General features: G+C 36.7%; 1 protein-coding gene across 4 annotated transcripts in view; it reads right to left on the reverse strand.

The window, feature by feature from the left end:
- The window catches only part of rttn (rotatin), a 90883-nt gene that overhangs the window by 40019 nt on the left and 30647 nt on the right, over window positions 1–20217 (reverse strand). For 3 of the 4 annotated variants that reach the window (XM_062980577.1, XM_062980579.1, XM_062980580.1), the window contains exons 17-30: window positions 19549–19685; window positions 17857–18028; window positions 17645–17744; window positions 17207–17295; window positions 15902–16019; window positions 15545–15641; window positions 11984–12052; window positions 10586–10774; window positions 9676–9915; window positions 8803–8947; window positions 7005–7159; window positions 5155–5374; window positions 3686–3814; window positions 2550–2657 (exon numbers count right to left, since the gene is read on the reverse strand). In XM_062980577.1, coding sequence (XP_062836647.1) covers window positions 2550–2657; window positions 3686–3814; window positions 5155–5374; window positions 7005–7159; window positions 8803–8947; window positions 9676–9915; window positions 10586–10774; window positions 11984–12052; window positions 15545–15641; window positions 15902–16019; window positions 17207–17295; window positions 17645–17744; window positions 17857–18028; window positions 19549–19685 — 1968 coding nt within the window. The remainder of the gene's footprint in view (window positions 1–2549; window positions 2658–3685; window positions 3815–5154; window positions 5375–7004; window positions 7160–8802; window positions 8948–9675; window positions 9916–10585; window positions 10775–11983; window positions 12053–15544; window positions 15642–15901; window positions 16020–17206; window positions 17296–17644; window positions 17745–17856; window positions 18029–19548; window positions 19686–20217) is intronic. The other variant, XM_062980578.1, reaches the window with a different exon arrangement.

The following is a 20217-nucleotide window of genomic DNA, read 5'->3' on the forward strand; positions in this document are numbered from 1 at the left end:
GGAACCACTGCTCTACTGCTTTGTACACCTAAAATGAACACAAATGTATTATTCTACTCTAAATATAAATAAACCAAGCATTAAAACATTTTGTCTGGTCTCTATTCTATTAATTTAGCATTATTTTCTCCAAGACTACTATTAAAAATAACAAATACTGTATTTCTTCAGTTTTAAGACACCTTTTTTCCTATATAAACATCTCTAAAAATTTAATCACAGGTGTATCTTATCCATTTTATTGTTATTGTTGGTAGTTAAAGTGTGTCTTACAGCCTATGGCATCTTACAATTGGAGAAATATGGTAAGTGTTTCCCAGTCTGAGGAACTAGCTTATGCAAACAGTTTATACATACTGGTCCTTGCTCCAGAAAGGAAAATTGACACTGCAAACATTAAGAACTTTGCTAAAATCATTATGTCTGATGTTTAAAGATATTCAATCTAGTACAGCATCAAATTGTTTAAACTTTTATTAAATAACATCAATTGTACATCAACTGGGATCACAACCTTCCTATTCCACTGCACCCTCAGATGAATTCTGAAAAGCACAACAGCATAAAACAAAATTATTATGTATTTCCCTTGAGATTTCGGGATGAGGGTACTGTAGATGCCTAGAAGTAATTGTATAACAAAAACAACAACAATGTTTTTCTTATCTTCAGGCACAATGGTACTTTTCTATATGTGGGAAATTGCCATGGTTTGAGAGAAATTGAATAAGGAGCCATTAAGATAAACAATGATAGTAACATCTACTGGAGAGAGATGGCTTGTGTTACAGAAAAATTGAAAAAAATCCCTTTCCAGAAATAGGTAAATGTGCGATGGCAGAAAAGGTGGAAGGGGATTTTATTATGTTTCTCACATTAATTCTTGCACTGAGAGGGGAAAGAAATGATAAAAGTGACAAGTAGTGTCTTGACTTCATCTTGGCTTCTAAGTAAGCAAAGAGGTGTTGGAACAGATATTATTTTCCTTTCTACCTCACTACTTTTTCTCTTTCCAGGAATACATACATACATACATACATATACACATACAGTATGTGTATGCGTATGTGTAATAATGACTATTTTCCTCCTGTTACCATTTCCCTTTTCTCCCATGTTCAAGTTATCCAAACATTTTTAAAACCGCAAGTTTTTAAGCTTATGTTATCTATTGTTGTTTTACTCTGACTCAGAGTAATTTGTTTAGTATCAAGGGCCACATAAAATCCATCATGAGGCTGAGAGCTTCTGCAAATTCACACAATTTAATGACTAGCTGAGTGTAATTAACACATTTGCATACCATTTTAATGAATATCCACAGATGCTAAACCACAGCTGGTGGACATGGTGCATTTATTCAACAATGTACTTTCTCATTTATTTCCCTCTGGCGGATTTAGAAACCAGCCCAGGGACAAAAGAGCATATACCTGGATTTGAAATATCTTGGTGTCACCTTCTTACTGTATGTTTCCATACTGGAGCTAACAAAATGATTTCACACATCTGAAGAGTCATACAAATTGCTGGACTTGAGGTAAAGCAGGGCTACTTTAACAATCTTTGTATCATAGGTAAAATGTTGGTTGAGAAAGGCAGTGAGAAACACACCAGATAAAAATGTTCTCTATACTGAAGGGTGTCAGGGTCAAAACTTTTCAAAAACTCTAAAGACACAAGTCAACCTTGCACATACAGTAGCTCCTTGGTATCCACTGGGCTTTGATTCCAAGATACCCATGGTTACAAAAATCCATGAATGTTCATTAAATACAATGGCACAGTAAAATGTGGCCTGTATATAAAAATGGCAAGATAAAGGCTGGCCTTTTGGGAGAAAAATTGGAATATTTTTAAATTATAGGTGGTGGAATCTCTGTAAACCGAACCCCTGGTTGTATGTTTTAAGAATTCTGTTTTTTTCTATTAGTTTGTCATATCTTATGTATAAAAAGTGCCCAGATCCTTGAACAAGAAAAATCAATTTAACAATAAACCTCCAAGTGCAAATTTCAAATATCACTAGGACATGTCTATCATATGACTCATTTAATGCTACAGCTCCATGTTAAAAAAAAATCAAGAGCAGTGCACTGATTATGCCCTTCAGCTCCAAACTTAAGAGTTCAAGAGGGCATCAGGAAACCTGTGTTGCTTTCTGCATTGCAAAGGTACTCACCAGTCATCCAGTGACTAAAAAGTCATCAGCTCTCTTAAACCTGGATCTGGGCAAGAGTGGCTCATCATACTCACCAGAGGAGAGTATTACAAACAAAAATGTTTAAGCCTGGGGATGTCAACTGTCATCCTATGGTGCATTACTCTAGCAGGGGGCACTTTTCTCAGGGTAATGAAGCAGATGCAAGCAAAAACTGCAGAAGCCTATTTCTCCAACATATCAACAGTTTCAAAATCATGGTCATGGCCTCTTCCTTCTCTCACCACTAGCTGCTACTATCAGGATTCCAGGTGTTGATTCTACAACATCGAACATTTTAGAGTTAAAAGTATGAATAAAAACTTCCAAAAAATAAGATTTTACTGACCTCTGGGTCTCTATCTACCCACAATGGAATTAGCCAAGCCAAGCCTTGACGAGAAAGGGACTGCTCTTCACCGGTTTCATAGGGCAAAAACCAGAGAGATACCCAATCCTAAAAAAAGAAAAAGAAAGTCATATGAATGCCACAATACTACTTCAGCTGGAAATCTTTGCTGATTTGATTAGTATGGATGTATCTTTTCATGACAGCAAAGTACAGAAAATAAAACAAACTAACTAAAAAGTCTGCACCATCTCAAAGGCCTCATTCAGATGTTTTATGTACACCTTCTCTATAATAGGGATGCCAACGCCTGTTTGAAGACAAGTACAATATCTCTGAATTTTGGTTTTTCCAAGAAGGGCACACTTCAGAAGTCGTCTACAGAAGTTGCTGGAAACTTTTTTAAGGAATGAAGATACTGTCATCTTTGAATCAGAGAGCCATGTTTCTAATTCTTCTCCTCATTTTCAGTTACTCTTAACATTTGTTTCCTTGTATTATGGTATTGTAGTACATGGAAATAACTCTCCCAGTGGGGGAAGAACCACCATGTTGTTCTTTCCAAGACTTAATTTTTATCTAGTTTTATTTCCCAAAGGACTTAGAAGTAGACTGCCAGACAGATAAAGGACTACACAATATGCTTGCATGTCACATGGTGTTTAATTTCCATCATGGTGTAGTCATAAGGTGAGTAAAGAATAATAAACCTTACACAGTAAGAAGCAAACTGTTCAATATCCTTAGTTTAAAAGAAGAAGGCGAGAATTGCCAGCAAGTTAGACCCAATGGAAATCAATATCCTTACATATATCAGGGAAAAAAACCCTGAACTAGAGACATTATGTTAAAATACTAGTAATCTTCTGTCTCTGCATCCCTTCAGACTTAGTTGGCTGCTACAGGACATTCAAGTCCATAAACTATGCTCAAATTTTGTTCTACGGATGTACTTGCTCTTTGCTAACTAAATAAACATTGATGGTCTTTTTTGTCATAATATTGCCCAGGGTTTGTCCCACAGTTTAGAAAGGATCTCAGCAGAAATGCAAAAAGAGGAAAATAGTGCAAAAATGTGATACTGAATTAGAATCATTCAGAAATAACCGAAATTAGTCCTTTTTTAGTTCTCTTACCGCATTTGGGGCCTGAGCCATCATTTCATGGGACAAGTGAAGCAAACAAAGGATGGCACTTTTTGTGACACCTTTCCCCATGAAAGACATGGCATTTCCTCCCCATTCAACATAAAAAGATGAGATGACCTGGAATGAGGGTGGAAAAAGCAACAGCAGAAGAATGGCATGATAGCTTTACTTCAAGCAATACCGTGACATAGGTGTGAGCTGCTGACTCTGGCAAAAATAACACATTCTCAACTTCACTACATGTACATTTTCCCATCAAGTTTTCAGACAGGCTTTTAAGTCAATATTTTATCAGTCTTCATTATTTCTCATGCAGTTTATTGCTACACATTATGTGATCTTCCCTGTTTCTTCATATTAGTAGCACCTCATCTTCCACCTTCATCAAACCTCAGCACATATATAGCTGTCAGGAAGCAATATACAATGCTTTAGCAAAATAAACCATAATACCACTTATGATGGAGCTTTACATGTATATTTGTTGTCATTCTTACTTACAACTTCAGGTCATTCTTATTTACAACTATCCGAAGGAGAACCTATCACAGAGACTTCTTGGAAAAATTGTTCAGAATAGGGATTTTGCCTTTGCCTGACAATGAGAGAATGTGACTCGCCCATGGCTACCCAGTGAGTTTCTATGGTTGCATGCTGGTTTCCAGAGCTATAGTCCAGCACTCAAAACACTACACTATGTTGGCTCCTGCATATATGATTTGTTCAGAAATAGTCAGTTTCCACCTTTTGTAGAGGTATCACCTCTTGCCTTGAAACTTCAGGAATAGAACAGAAGGGTACTGTTTTTTTTTATAAAATCTGGTTGCTTTCTCTGTTTTATTTCATCACATGCAATAATACTGTATTTTTTCAAATTCAAGGCAATTTTTTCCCTATATAGATCTCTCTAAAAATGGGGTGCATCTTAGTATTGCAAGCATATCGTGTAATATTGTTGTTATTGTTAGTACTAAAATTAGGGTGTATCTTACAATCGACGGTCCTACAATTTAAGAAATATTGTAGGTGATTTTATATAATGCAGAGTGTAATCAACACACAATCAATGAATATAATATGTAATAATTCATTGATCATATCAACACTGTGATTTGTAGTGTAAAAAAAAAGACTTAATAGTTTACAACCCTGTAGAAGAGAAACATGATCTGAAGTAACTACAACCATTTTCTCTGTGATAATTACAGATAACTAACTGAGAAAGGGGATGAAAAATGCCTGCTCTCCTTTGGCATTTCTACAACTGACACACACTGTCCTCAACCACTGCTACTTCTGACAAAGTCCGGCAATCCTGGTAGAAAATCATGCAGCTAGAGAGTACAGATCTTGTTTCACATCAGAATACAACATACAGAAGGCCATCAGATTCGTAGGCCCTACCCAAAGTGTTTGCTTCCCAATTACATTAAAAACAGTATTTTGAACTCACTTACCTCAAGGAGCCCTGCTAAATATTTTTTGCAAATGATGAATGGCTCCGTTGTAACAGAGTATGAACTCCAGCCTGGGAGAGCAGTGACATGGACCATTCCTCTTAATGTTCTTTCCAAAGAAGGCAAACCATAAAAGTGAGGAGCATCTGTTACTCGTAAATACTGCAGAAGTTTCAGTGCTAGTTCAGTTCGGAAATAGCCAGTAAGTTCCATGGCTTTTCTGTAGCAAATAGAAGATTAATTATGCTAGCATTATACATTAACTAGTTTAATAGATATCAACCGTCATTATTTAAATCTATTATTCATGAGATTTCTGTTCAGACAGCTAATGAATCATTAATTTAACTAAGAATACAACTTTGTTGTGATCCAGAAAGCATGTGTTTAAACCAAAAACATTTTCTTAAGCTCAAGTTATCTGAATTCTTTCTTTTCAATACAGCTCTAAGCACAGAATCACCAGTCTAAAAACTCTGGAAAAACAGTTTTTACACAGTATTCCATGGTATCCTGAAACTCCTCTGTTTAAACAATAAAAATATCAGAAAAAATATTATTCTGATGACAAACACATACAGCACTCAAAATAAATTCTCCCAAGTGCAGTTTGCAAAGGAATGTTTAAATATGTATAACAATCAAAAATACAGTATATGTAAACAATATATATATAACAATCAAATGAATAAACATGTGTAATAATCAAAATAGTCCAATAAGCAGTTAATAAGAATAGAGCATGCAAAGTAAATCTATAAAACAGTAAAAATATTATTTTGGGGGAAGAAAAAGCTGTTTCTGTAGAGAAAAATTATGTTTTCTATTGAGCTTTGTGCACAATGTCCTCAGTTACTGTACACTATTTTTTCTGTACAGATAATATTTCTGAGTAAGAATATTTTTTGAAAACAAAAAAGCTAGTTTGCATGCAGAAAATGCTATAATTGGGAACTTTTATGTACGTCTGTGGTTGACTTGCATAGAAAAGAGCATTTTCCTACACATTTTCCTAACAACCATATGCAAATTTTGAGCAAGATAAATCCTGAATTAGGGATAAGCATCAAACAATGTGTGGCTGTTGAGAATTTTCTTGTAGAAGAAAGAACATTGCTAAAATTTCTAAGAAGTATTTTAAGAGGAAAACGACTTAATAACAGTGATCTGTGACTGGGGCTAATAGGAATTGGCAGCAATGTCATGAATCAACACATTTCCCACTCTTTTTCTATACACTACATATTAAATTTAATTTTTAATTTACTTTGAAAACATAATCTCTTCTGAAAGAAACCCAATGTAGTTTGCAAGGAAAATACAAAAAACAAGACACTGAATCACCACTACAACAAAACCCAATTTAAGGAACTCAAATTCTGGTACAATCAGTCTTTAAAATGAAGCTCAAGAAGATAAAAGGGAATAACACTATCATGCTCTCAGACGAAAGACAGTTTCCCAACTAAAGGCCTTCTTAAATAACCAGGTGACTAAAGGACTGGAATGCAACAAATTGTTACTAGTTGCACTCCTTATATTGTTGAAGGCTTTCATGTCCAGAATCACTGGGGTGTTGTGTGGTTTCCGGGCTGCATGGCCATGTTATAGCAGCATTTTCTCATGACGTTTCACCTGCATCTGTGGCTGGCATCTTCTGAGACTCTCTGCCAGACATAGATGCAGACAAAACATCAGAAGAAAATATTGCTAGAACACAGCCATACAGCCCGGAAACCACACCACACCCAAGTTGCATTCCTTTATGCCACCTGCTGGCTCTCAGGAACATTTTAAGAATCAAATCTGGATTATATAGATATTTGATATGAACAATTTTTACACTATACCTGTGAGTAACAGACACGAGGCTGACCAGAAGTGTATTAAAGAAAGTAATCAATTCTTTCTGCAGTTGTTGTCTGACAGGAATCTTTAGGTCATCTGTTTCCTCTTGTGCCTGAGATTCTGGCTGCACCACTAGATCCAGTAAAGACTTTGTATTCTGGACAAAAAAACAATCAATGAAACATACAAAAACTGGCATGTCATTACTCCTGCCTACAAGTCATGATATTCAGGTTGCCATGTATCACACAGAGAATCCTGCCTCAAAGGGCAAAAAAATGCAACCTATTTAGGGATAGGGCAGATTTACTGAGTGACTTCTCACCAGTAACACATTGGCTCTTTGAAGGTTTTTTTTTCTTTTTTGTATGAAATAAGCACACGTTTTTATCACTCGCTCACTGCAACAGTCCTGTGCATCTTCACTTAGTGTAGACAGCCCACAGTTTAAGCTCACATTTCTCAAGTCAAAAATTCAGTATTTTGTTGTTATGGAAGGCTGAACCATTTCCTGTCCTGCACATTTACTGTTAGAATACTTTCTGGAATACTCTCTTTCGTAATCATGAGCCTTGTATTACTGCTTTTACAAGATCGTTCTCTATTCTTCTCTGGATTCCATATCTCGGTTTATAGTGTTAATCCTGTAGCAAAGCAGATCCTAAAGATCAGAGTACAAATAGCTTCCCAAGGACATAGCCTGCACATAGCCTTGCTTTGAATGCGATTTCCTGCTTCTTAGCGGGGGGTTGGACTAGATGGCCTATGAGGTCTCTTCCAACTCTACTATTCTATGATTCTATGATCCATTAGAAATTGAATTCTAAAAGGAATCTCTTTGAACCCCTATCATTAGGGTCAATATTTTTTCCCCATAATTCTGGATCTAGCCTGCTAAATGGGAAGTTCTAAAGAGGTTTTCCTGCCTTTCACAGCTTTTCTTCTCCACTGACCATTGTTTTGTTTTAGAGTAGAAACTAAGCTAATAACATTAAAATACTCTTGACGGATCACATAACAGCATGTCTAGGCAAAAGGCAGAACTGAGCTTGATACAGCCCCCAAATGGCCTTCTAGATTTCCCTCGACTTACATTTCTTCTGAGTCAAAAAGACTACATTGACTCTGCAGAAACCACCACAGGCCACAATTCATCTTTTAAATATATACAATTTTCAAAACTGGAATTTGACTTCTGTCCATTTCCTTGGCTTCCCTCCCCTCCATATTTTTGATGTTACATGTGGTCTCCAGAAGCTCCTCAAGAGATAAATGGTGCCCTCAGACCTCCTGCAGTTGCCTATGTTTCCACTAGAGATTTGTCTATAAGAACCAACATGATGTAGTAATTTGAGCACTGGACTGACTGTAAAAACCAGGAATCAAATCCCTGCTCAGCTATGAAATTCCATGGATGACCTTGAAAAAGTCATATTCATCCCCTCCTTAGTTCAGGTGAACCTCCTCTGAACTAAGCTTACTAAGAAACTCCATAACAGGATCACCATAAGTTGGAAACTATATGGCGGCACACAGTAACAATAAACAAGTTTGTCCCATCAGTCAAGGATTGAGATTCAATGATAATTGGAGAATGAAATTAGGTAGATCAATTATTCAAAGCAAGTATTTTCAGAAGTCCAGTTCTATGGTCAAGACAAGAGAAAAAGATAGGAACATTGGGCTACCAATGATGTTTCTTTCATGATTCATAGTGGGAAAGAAGGGATATAGACACCTTCTCACCATTGTTAAGAGTCCCTACTGATTTTGAAAAAAAATAGCTAAACAGGGCCTTACATGTGTTAGGACTACATCCAGGATCCATTTTAGGTATGCCACCTCTGATGAACTTTTTTGTCCTTTAAGTAGCTTGTTGAGAAAATATAGGACATCAACAAGGAGTTTTTCATCATCAGAAGAAGCTGGAAGCACCTGAAGAAATCTTTGACAAAAAAATTACATTTCTTGTTATCATGACATAACATGCCTGACTGGAAAAGAAATAATACTGAGAAAGGAGAAGGCATTAGAAAAAGAGGAAGACCACATTATAGATTAATTGATTCAGTCAAGGAATCCTTGGACCTGAGTTTGCAAGACTTGAGCAGGGTTGCTAATGACTGGGGCTTTTGTACACCTCTCATGCAGAGGTTTGCCAAAACCCAAGGAAATACTTGGACCAGATCGGCCAGAAAAAGGATGGCCAGCTTAAAAGATTAAGCTGGCCATTTGAACCTGCGAACCTTAAAAGATTAGGGGCAAAAGGACATCAAAAGATATCAGTGGAGAATGAACAACAGTTTGACCTTCTGGGGCTTTGATTAGGTTGGAGTAGAGACTAAAGTAATTAAATAAGTTAAATAGAGTAAGGAATTAAATCTTATATTTAACAAAAATTCATATAATATATTTTATGGGCAGAGAAATGTGAACAAGATCCAGCCCCATGTGTTTTATAGCATCTTGTTCTGTAATCCATCATCCTTTGAATTTGAAACCCCTTCTTGCTGCAAGGCACAGATAGGTTTCCTACTTTCAAAGATATTTATTCCAGTGGCAAATGTTTAAGAAGACTCCAAAGAGACTATGTAGCTTTGAATATTTCAAAGCCAAATCTACTGTGACAGATGGCTTTGCAGCCAGTTATGCACCTTGCACTTACATACTGACCTGCTTAACGCTGTTTGCCAAGCCAAGCACTTCAAAGTGGCCCCACAAGGGCCCCTGCTGCACATTAATGCCAGTCTGTCATTCAGAATATAAAAATTCATTGTTGTGACAGCGTCCCTAACTTCCCTGTGGGACACTGCTTGAATGATGGAATTGAGACAATCTTGCAGTCCACTGGCTGTGTGTGTTATCTTCAATGTAGTAAGATCCTCAGAAGAGAGCTTTAATGTGGCTAAAAATCTGAAATGAAAGAGAAAATAAAAAGATTAAGTATGCATTTTTTTTAAAAAGGAAGAACCAAATGAAGCCATTAATGTTTTCTCTTTCTTCTTTTATTACATAAAACACTATCAATTTGTTTTGTGTTGGTTTTGAAACTTTGGGATGAAATTAAAAAGATGGTGTTATCTATGATTTTTGCATATTTTAAATTTTTAACTATTACAGATTGAGTATCCCTTATACAAAATGCTTGGGACCAGAAATGTTTTGGATCTTGGATTATTTGGATTTTGGAATATCTTCATATATGCACATAATGAGATGTCTTGAAGATGGAGCCAAGTCTAAACCGACATGTGTTTATGCTTCATATATACATTATAAACATAGCCTGAAGGCATTTTTTTTACAATCTTTTCAATCATTTCATGCATGACACAAAGTTTGTGTACACTGAACCATCAGAAAGCAAAATTGTCATTATATCAGCCATCCAGATAATTTTCAGTTTTGAAATACTGAATAAAGGATATCTACAGGCTACTGGACTGCTTTAAAGTATGAATCGTAGTATAGCATAAGAACAACTCATAAAAGAAAATGCTATTTAACCAAGGAATACAAATGTTTTTTCCAGTTCTAGTACATTTGGGGGATTGAAAGGCACGTTCAATATTATGAAGCTTACTCTTCTGTTTCTTTCTCATAATTAGTGAGTTTTAGTAAGTTATCAGTTCCATTGAACCAAGACAAATTCCAAGCCATTTTAAGCATATCTGACACCGGTTTAGAGGCCCAGAATTCAGAAGAAAATGGCAACACCACTGAGTTTGGGCTCACAGCATGATGGGAAGAGACCCTGAATGGCAGATGATACCTTTAAAGGGAAAAAAGTAAATGTTAAAATACACAATGCCATCTCAGAACCTTTAAATGAGACATAACAGAAACAACTTCTATATTTCTTTAAAAGAATATCTCAGTATTACATGAGGCTACAGTATGGTATCTCATAAATATAGTAGGGTTCATCCCAAAATTGTGCTGTGAACTACCTATGAGCAGTAGACACCGCTTCATTCCAGGAATTCTGTAATATCCAATGATGCTACAGCATTCACTAAGTGCCATCTTAAAAGTGACAGACATAAACACTCATGAAAATAGTTTTCAAGGAGAAATTCAAATTTTATTATGTGATCCTATGAAAAAGCTTGACAACACAAAGACATGTGCTTTACCTTATGAAGTGCAGCCTAATGGCTTTATGTGATTTAAACATTGGAAACAACTATAATCCCCATCACTCAGGTTGTAAACTAAGATCAAAGACTACCTAAAGACAAAAAATGTTACAATGCACTCAAAAGATGCAGAAGGTTTGGGTATCCATAGTTCCCAAGAAAATGAAACAATAGGGAAGTCAAAAACACTTCTACATGAGCATGAGCATGAGCTGAACTTTTTACTCTGTAACTTGATGACAAAATAACTGAAACAGATATTGGCTTTGGTCCTAGGTTTTCATTTCATGAAAGCAGGAGGCTTCCATTCATGTAGGCCAGTTCCAGTCAAAGACCAAAGATAATGCAAGCTATTTAGGGCCTTTTACATAAGACTAAAACACAATAGGATGTAGAGTGAAAAAACATTAGAGCTTCACTGTAAATGTTAAGTCTTATTCTGTACTGTCTCGAACTACTAAAGTAGAGCTGGGAAACTCTTCATCTTCTACACTGTACTGCAATGCTGTCTATAGCTTGTGGAAACAGAAATTCAAGAATATCTAAAAGAGCAATCCTTTTCAATATTTATGAACCTACATGACGGCAAAAAGCTAAATGCTATCATGGCTAAATCTTAAGGCTTACTGAGTATCATTAAGCATTGCAAAGTCTACATGCAACACAAAGAATTTAAAATACTCATTGAAGAGAACGTATCCATAGGTCAATCTTCTGGTATGAATATTACATTATAGATATTTCATATTATCTAACAAGTATCAGTAACATATTCCCAATTTAACTCTCCACGACAGCTTTGGTGATACATTTTTATTACAGATACTAAAAAGAAAAATTACCGTCTCACGATAGCAACAGGCAAGCTAAATGGAGGAGTGTTATAAGGATCAGAGGAAAGAGTATCAGACCTATAAAAAATAAAATTCATGTATCAAAAAGTACTCTACGGATTAATCAGCAGCATACACCTTAAAATGTCATATTGCTTAAGTGTATGAATGGTCTACATTTATTCATATATGCATTGTGATATTCAGATTTGCAGTCTTAGCTTTGTTCAATCAGCCTGAAATGAGTTTTTAAAAGTCTTCAATTTTGTCAATTAAGGACGACATAGGTCAAGCCATTGAAATTTAGACTAGGAGCAGATCAGAAGAAAGGTGTAGATTCTCAAATCTCCTCCAAGCTCAAAAGCCAATTGACAAAGCTGACTAGCTCCCATCCCAGGACCTAAAACACAGGGTGGACTACCAGACATGAGAATGCTGGCCAGATACTGAGGCAAGGTTGCTTCCTCCTCTTTTCTGTTTCCATATGCAGACAACATCATAAAAATTGAAGTAAGAGGGCATGTTAGACTAATAATCCATATATATAAAAGAGTGATGGCATCACGGCAATTCACAAAACAACAAAAGTACAGGCCCCCCAACCTCAAAATTTGACAACACAACCCATCATCCACGCCTCAAGGTTGATACAACAAAAAGAAAAGAAAAATAAAGTCCTAATTAGAGGGAGAGCAATATTTTTTTTTATCCAATTGCTGCCAGTTTAGAGGGCTAATCTCTGCCCACTTGGTTGCCTAGCAACCAAGGGACAGCCAGGTTTCAGTTAGGGGACAGGCAGATTTAGGCCTCACTTAGACTTCTTCCACAGATTATCTAATTTGCACTGGATTATATGGCAGTGTAGACTCAAGGCCCTTCCACACAGCTATATAACCCATTTATAATCTTATATTATCTGCTTTGCACTAGATTATCTTGACTCCACACTGCCATATAATCCATTTCAGTGTGCATTTTATACAGCTGTGAAGAAGGGGCCTCATATAATCCAGTTCTAAGCAGATAATATAAGATTATCAATATACAGTAGAGTCTCACTTATCCAACGTAAACAGGCCGGCAGGATAAGTGAATATGTTGGATAATAAGAAGGGATTCAGGAAAAGCCAATTAAACATCAAATTAGGTAATCGTTATACAAATTAAGCACCAAAACATCATATTATACAACAAATTTGACAGAAAAAGTAGTTCCATGCGCAGTAATGCTATGTAGTATTTACAGTAGTCTCACTTATCCAACACTTGCTTATCCAACGTTCTGGATTATCCAACGCATTTTTATAGTCAATGCTTTCAATATATCGTGATATTTTGGTGCTAAATTCATAAATACAGTCATTACTATATAGCATTACTGTGTACTGAACTATTTTTCTGACAAATTTGTTGTCTAACATGATGTTTTGGTGCTTAATTTGTAAAATCATAACTTAATTTGATGTTTAATAGGGTTATCCTTAATTCCTCATTATCCAACATATTCGCTTATCCAACGTTCTGCCGGCCCGTTTATGTTGGATAAGTGAGACTCTACTGTACTGTATTTACAAATTTACCACTAAAATATCACAATGAATTTAAAACACTGACTACAAAAACATTGATTATGAAAAGGCAGACTGCGTTGGATAATCCAGAACATTGTATAAGCGAATGTTGGATAAGTGAGATTCTTCTTTAATATGAAATAATTACTGGGATAGAATAATGCAGAACAATATAATCTCTAAAACCAGGACAGTAAATAAACAGGGGAATTCCACACAGGAAACAATCGGGGCCAGCTAACACCTCCCAACAATGTATTCCCATCATCAAAGTCTGGTAAATCCTGTTTTCTCAGGGCCACAGACAGTAGAAGCACATAAAATATCACAAACAACACCACTCTGAAAACAAGGGAATTCCAGACAGGAAACAATCAGGGCCAGCTAACACCTCCCAACAAAAAATTCACTCAGGGAGGAAACAGCCAGGCTTTAAAGCTGCAAGACCATTACATCCTAATCATTTTTCCTAATTGCAGCATTCATACTTGCCTCCAACAAACAAAAAAACCAATCAGAAATATTGTATATTCACAACCTTTAGGAAATAATATCCCCTGATGGCGTAGCGTGTTAAAGTGCTGAGCTGCTGAACTTCTGGACCGAAAGGCCACAGGTTTGAATTGGGGGAGCGGAGAGAGCCCCCACTGTTAGCCCCAGCTTCTGCCAACCCAGAAGTTCGAAAACATGCAAAAGTGAGTGCATCAATAGGTACTGCTCCGGCGGGAAGGTAACGCCGCTCCATGTAGTCATCCCACATGACCTTGGAGGAGTCTACGGACAATGCCGGCTCTTCGGCTTAGAAATGGAGATGAGCACCAACCGCCAGAGTCAGACACGACTGGACTTAATGTCTGGGGAAAACCTTTACCCTTGACCTTAACTACCACCAATTCCTCAATACTTTATTTCCCATACCACCATACTTCGCCACAGCAACGCGTGGCCGGGCACAGCTAGTGTATATATATAAAAGAGTGATGGAATCCCGGCGACCGACAAAACAACAAAACTAAAGGCCCCTCAACCTCGAAATTTGACAACACAACCCATTATCCACTCCTCCAGGTTGATACAACAAAAAGAAAAGAAAAATAAAGTCCTAATTAGAGGGAGAGGAATAATTGTTTTTATCGAATTGTTGCCAGTTAGAAGGCTAAGCTTGTTCTCCTAGCCCACTTGTTCTCCTAGCAACCCACTCAGCCCAGGGGACAGGCAGAGTTTGGCCTCACTTAGGCAGCTTCTGCCAACCCTAAAGTTCAAAAACATGCAAATGAGAGTACATAAATAGGTACTGCTCCGGTGGGAAGGTAACAGCGCTCCATGCAATCATGCCGGCCACATGACCTTGGAGGAGTCTATGGACAATGCCAGCTCTTCGGCTTAGAAATGGAGATGAGCACCAACCCCCAGAGTCAGACACGACTGAACTTAATGGCAGTGGAAAACCTTTACCCTTTACCTTAACTACCACCTATTCCTCAATACTTTATTTCCCATACCACCAGACTTCGCCACAGCAACGCGTGGCCGGGCACAGCTAGTGTTACTATAAATCAAAACATTTGATTTAATTGGTCTTTCTTAAACAGTAGCATTTTACTTGATGGAGAATTGTTGGATTCAACCTGCAAGATCTTTAAGCTAATTCAAGCAAATAACAGAGGAGCCTGGGTTGCATTTTAGAGAGCCTCTTGCATTTAGGTTTCTGACAGGAATGGATTTCATCTTCTTAATATATATATTACATGCAATATTAATAGACTCCTCTCTACATAGCAGTATGGTAACGTATCACGAAAGAGACATTGCTCATGTTCCTGATAAATATATCAAACACTTCCAAGTGTGTGTACATACGTACATAAACAGAGGTGACAGACACAAATCTTAGCTCCATTTATAATTTATATTTATGTAAAATGGCACAAGGAACAAAAATATTTTGTTTGATACAGAGTCAAAGGAGAATTAAATCAATCACTACAGATTAGCTTACCACATCTCTTTTCTTGCTGCTTCATCAAACAGTAATAGACAAAGTAATGCTGCGGCTTCACTCACAACAGCATTATAATCTTGGAATATCAAGGAAACTAAAAACAAAACAGTGGGATTTATTTTCCCAAACTACGTATACATGGTAATAAAATAAATAGATGTGAGAACTGATATTTAAGACATACAATCAATTTTGCAATGTAACAGATTTGAGCCAAGTTTGCAAGAACTCAACAGAGCAGTAGATGACAAGAGCTCCTTAGGACTTCTCACCATAAATCAAACTTGACTTGGTGACCAACGACAACAAAAACAACAGTCACCTACAATTTTTATGCCACTTTTATGAAGTTACCTCTAAATAACATGAGCAAGACAGACGGCTGGTTGGACAATGACAGGCGCTTAACTGGATCTGAATAGACAAGTTTCCGTAAGAGGGTAAGACATGGCAACATCATACAATCCATAATCTGTCAAAAGGAGAAACACTTTTGTCAACAGAAGAGCTTATGCAACATGCACAATATGGAGTATATCTCATTCCCCAGCCCCTTTCCATTTTATTTTCTTTGGATAAATACTCTCTGGAATCTGAGAAAGGTTTCAAAAGGCCTGCATAATTGTCCTCCTTTTCCCTCCTTCTGATCCACCTGATCAAGATCTCAGATCTAAAGAAACAAATGCTAATTTCCATTTGCCTTTGATTACCCACTTGCAAAAACGTATGTTTTTGTTTCTTCCCACAAGGATGTGTCCCAGCCAGAAGGCAAGTACAGCATTATCAGATGAGACATTCATGGGTTAAAGATGTATTGCATAGAAGAAAAATCTATTTTATTCTTCTCTCCAAATACAGAGAAAGGACATGGGAGAAATTCAGTGCTTCATATAGATGTTATTCTGCACATAGTGCTACACAGGCAGTCCTCAAGTTACAAACAAGATAGGTTCTATACGCTTGTTCTTAAGTTGAATTTGTCCTCACTTTCTGTCCCTATGATCACTGGATTTTGAAAAATTGGGCTTGCTTTGGAAACAAGGATTGGTCAGAAAGCTTCAGTTGAGATACCTTTTCCCCATGATAACTCTTTCAGGGGTGAATTTCCCTTCATAGGGGTAGATTTTTCTCATTTCCTGTTGTGTCCCCCCTACCCCGCCCCCCCATTCTTGACTATGAGTAGTTTGTAAGTTGGATGTTTGTAACTCCAGGACTGCCTGTACTTGTTTAGCAGTACATTTGAAGGTAATTGACTTGTTTCTTTCTCTCATAAAGGCTAATCAAATCAATTAAAATTATCTACCAAGAATACAAAAAGCTGAAACTCAGAAAAGTTGTTTGAAAATACTGCTGGGGACTATATTTTAATAACCAGTTCATTGAATTAGGTTTAGAACTACCCCCATTGGCCATAAACTGAATGCAATTTTATATTTAGCTGAACTGCCTGCATTTAATCACAATGTTGAAATAAGTGCCAAGTAACTCTCAATTCGTATTGCTTGTCAAATAAAAATTGGGAACTGGCCAAATGTACAGCTGTCTTATTTGTGGAGTACAGCTGTATATGTTGAGTATCGAGTATTTAATTCCTAGCCAAAATAATTTTACAAAACAATCCAGAGATGAAAGAGGTGATTAAAAATGAGTTGAACCTACCTTGCCATCCTGGTTAATACATTCACCACAACAGGCAAGAATTCTGTCTATCACACCTATCTTTTTAATAATATCATGCATTTTGGGATCTGAAAAGAGGAAATAAGAAACAATCTCTGCACATGTACTGCAATATTACACTGGATTATGCACTATTTTAACTCTCATAGATAATAAATATCTGTATCTCCAGTAAGCATTAGGCCAAGAATAGATGTCATAAAAATGTCGTGTGGAGTTCAACTGCTCAACATTCCAAAGATTCCAGTCCAAGTATGTAGTACCACTTTAGGGTCTTCACCTCCCCTTCTGCTAACCTAGGCGTGTCTCAAACATAGTGATACCTCCTTCTTGTTCCTAAAAAAACCCTCTTTTGGCTACATAGCGGATAACACTCGGCATTTCTATGGTCTATTTTAAAATACTAAACCCCTTTACCTTGCATAATTACAGCTAACTGTTCAGCAGCAGACTTCCTCAAAACCAGATCAATTGTATCAGAAATAAAGATCTCATACAGTTTTTCAACTGTCTCATCCTACAAATGAAAATAAACATATATATTGTTATTTATACGGAGGGGTTTACCCTACTTATTAGTTCCGGAGAAAGGAGCACTACCAACTATGTTAAAAGGTTTCTCTGTTTACCTTAAAAACGGATTCCCTTGTGCCATCTAACTTGAGTTCAAGAGGCTTTTCCACAATAAATAAGTTAGGAATTCTGGACAGAACACTGCCATGTAGTAGTGGGCGCTTCAGGTTTCCCTTTTCTTCAACAGTAAGATGAAACATTAAGTGTTTGAGTGTCATAGAACGGACTCTACGGAAATAGAGTAAGGTTTCATTTCTTTTCTTGGAAAATTCTTTCTTCTTTGTAATAAAATGTTAATGACACAAAAGCATAGAATCCAGAGATATTCTATACAAGATATACAAGATCAGAGATGTTTTATGCCAGTTCCCATTACTTTCCAAAGAGAGGCTTAGGTTCAATTGCTATTCCCAGCCAGAGTAGATCCACTGAATAGGAATTGCATAAATGTTGAGTTAACATTCAGAAATTAATTCAGTACATAGCTTTGGCTGAAACTAACAATTGTATTTATGATGGAATATTTTCATTGTACATCCTCTATAAGTATTGTATACTTTACTATTCTGAGCAGCTTATAAATCCAGGCAATTATTGCTGTAAAAGACTGGGGCTAGGATCCTATTGTGTACTTATTTGAGACGCCACAATTTCTGCCAAAATCAGTACTCTCCTTCCTCCTGCAGTCTACAAGTGCAAAAAAACCTACTTCAGAAGTTTTCCCAGTCTTCTCAAGCAGATATTTAGTATGTATGAGAGGTTGCAGGAAGGAATAGGCAACAAATTCTGGAGCTTAAGTAACCTATTGGATCCTGGCCTGGGAAATCAGAGAAAAATGGTTGTCCAAAACTACTATCAATACCATCACTCCAGGCTGAAATAAGAGTAGTTTGATTGTGACAAAGGCCATCTGAAAGAACTGGCACTCAAATGATAACACATTCTGAAAAATAAAGAAGACTTGATAGATCACTTATCACTCCATCTCAATAAAGGTTAAAATTTAATTGAAAATTAATGGTGTTGTACCACTGGTGGAAACAGTGTTGCCCATGAAATGAGGAGGGAAAATCTAGTTTCTATTTCTGCAGCCTGAAAAGCTTTGTATGGAAGATCATTGGGCAACATTAAGGGGAGAAGGGGGAAATAGCTCTGAAAGTATACTGGAGGTTGTCCCCTTCCTACTTCTGCTGATAGAGCTATTTCTGTGGAACTACACCAATGGACCCTTGCCAGAAGGTTGTTTTTTTAAAAAAAAGAAAAGAAAAGAAAAAGAAAATACAAATACTGTACACACATTCCCACACCATCTAATAATTTATGTGCCCATTTGTTAAAGCACATGCTTAACTGCCTCTTCAAAGCATCTCTAGCTCTGTCAGCCACATTCTACTTCCTTGTAACTTAATCAATTTCTAAGTGCTCCCAAATTAGTGTATATCAGATATGCTGAAGCCCTCTTAGGACATGCCATTTTTAAAATAAAAACATCTAGCACCTCGAAGATTATACTTTATTCTGAAAAAAGTTAGCATGGGGAAGGTTTCTTGTTTGTACTTTCCACCCTGGTCCATCTTTCCTAAGGAAGGTCAAACCAACATTCCAGAAAATTGATAAGAGTAGTGCTCAGTGTCACCTGCGTTAGTAAAGAAAACTATTTCATCTTCTGAACTCCGTGAAACAAATCATAGTGATACAAATATGCCTTCTCATAAACAGAAATGATATGCTACTGTATGTTTACTCACAGTGGCTTCTTTGAAAAGAGAAGACGCAGAGCAGCCCTGAGTCTGGAAGTTCTTGGCAGAATCCCTTCTTTTTCAGCAGTTGTTTCACTCAGTGTGAGGATGCAGTTCCCCAGATGCTCTTCTGTGTCTGCATAACCCTAAGTTGAAAATTTTATACAGACCATTTAAGGAAATATTTAGATGTATAATTATGTATATTTAGATGTATAATTATGCTGTTTTTAATTTATATTTTAATTTTTATTGTAATTTTTAATCTTGGATGACTTTTAATTTGATGTAAACTGTGTTTGTGATGTATATTGTAAGCCGCCCTGAGTCCCCTGATGGGTGAGAAGGGCGGGGTAGAAATGATGTAATAAATAAATAAATAATAAATAAATGCCAATCTTCTTTGGAAAAGAAAATTAAAATCATTAACTGATAAATTGAAGTCAGCTCATCTAATTGACAGACAAATGTCAAAATGCACACACAACTATGAACTATTGCTGCATTATATTTGGACAGAGCAGTGTTTCTTATGTGTATGTGTGTTGCAAAAGTTCTAATCTCAGGAGATAAAAACTGTTACTTTAAATTCTTGTCCAATTTTATGCATTTCTCATGCCACTGTTTTCCTAATTCACTGCTACTTCAGGGGACACTTTGGTTGGTCCTGTAGTTCTA

The sequence above is a fragment of the Anolis carolinensis genome, chromosome 4 (assembly GCF_035594765.1).
Source record: "Anolis carolinensis isolate JA03-04 chromosome 4, rAnoCar3.1.pri, whole genome shotgun sequence".
Classification (NCBI taxonomy): Eukaryota; Metazoa; Chordata; class Lepidosauria; order Squamata; family Dactyloidae; genus Anolis; species Anolis carolinensis.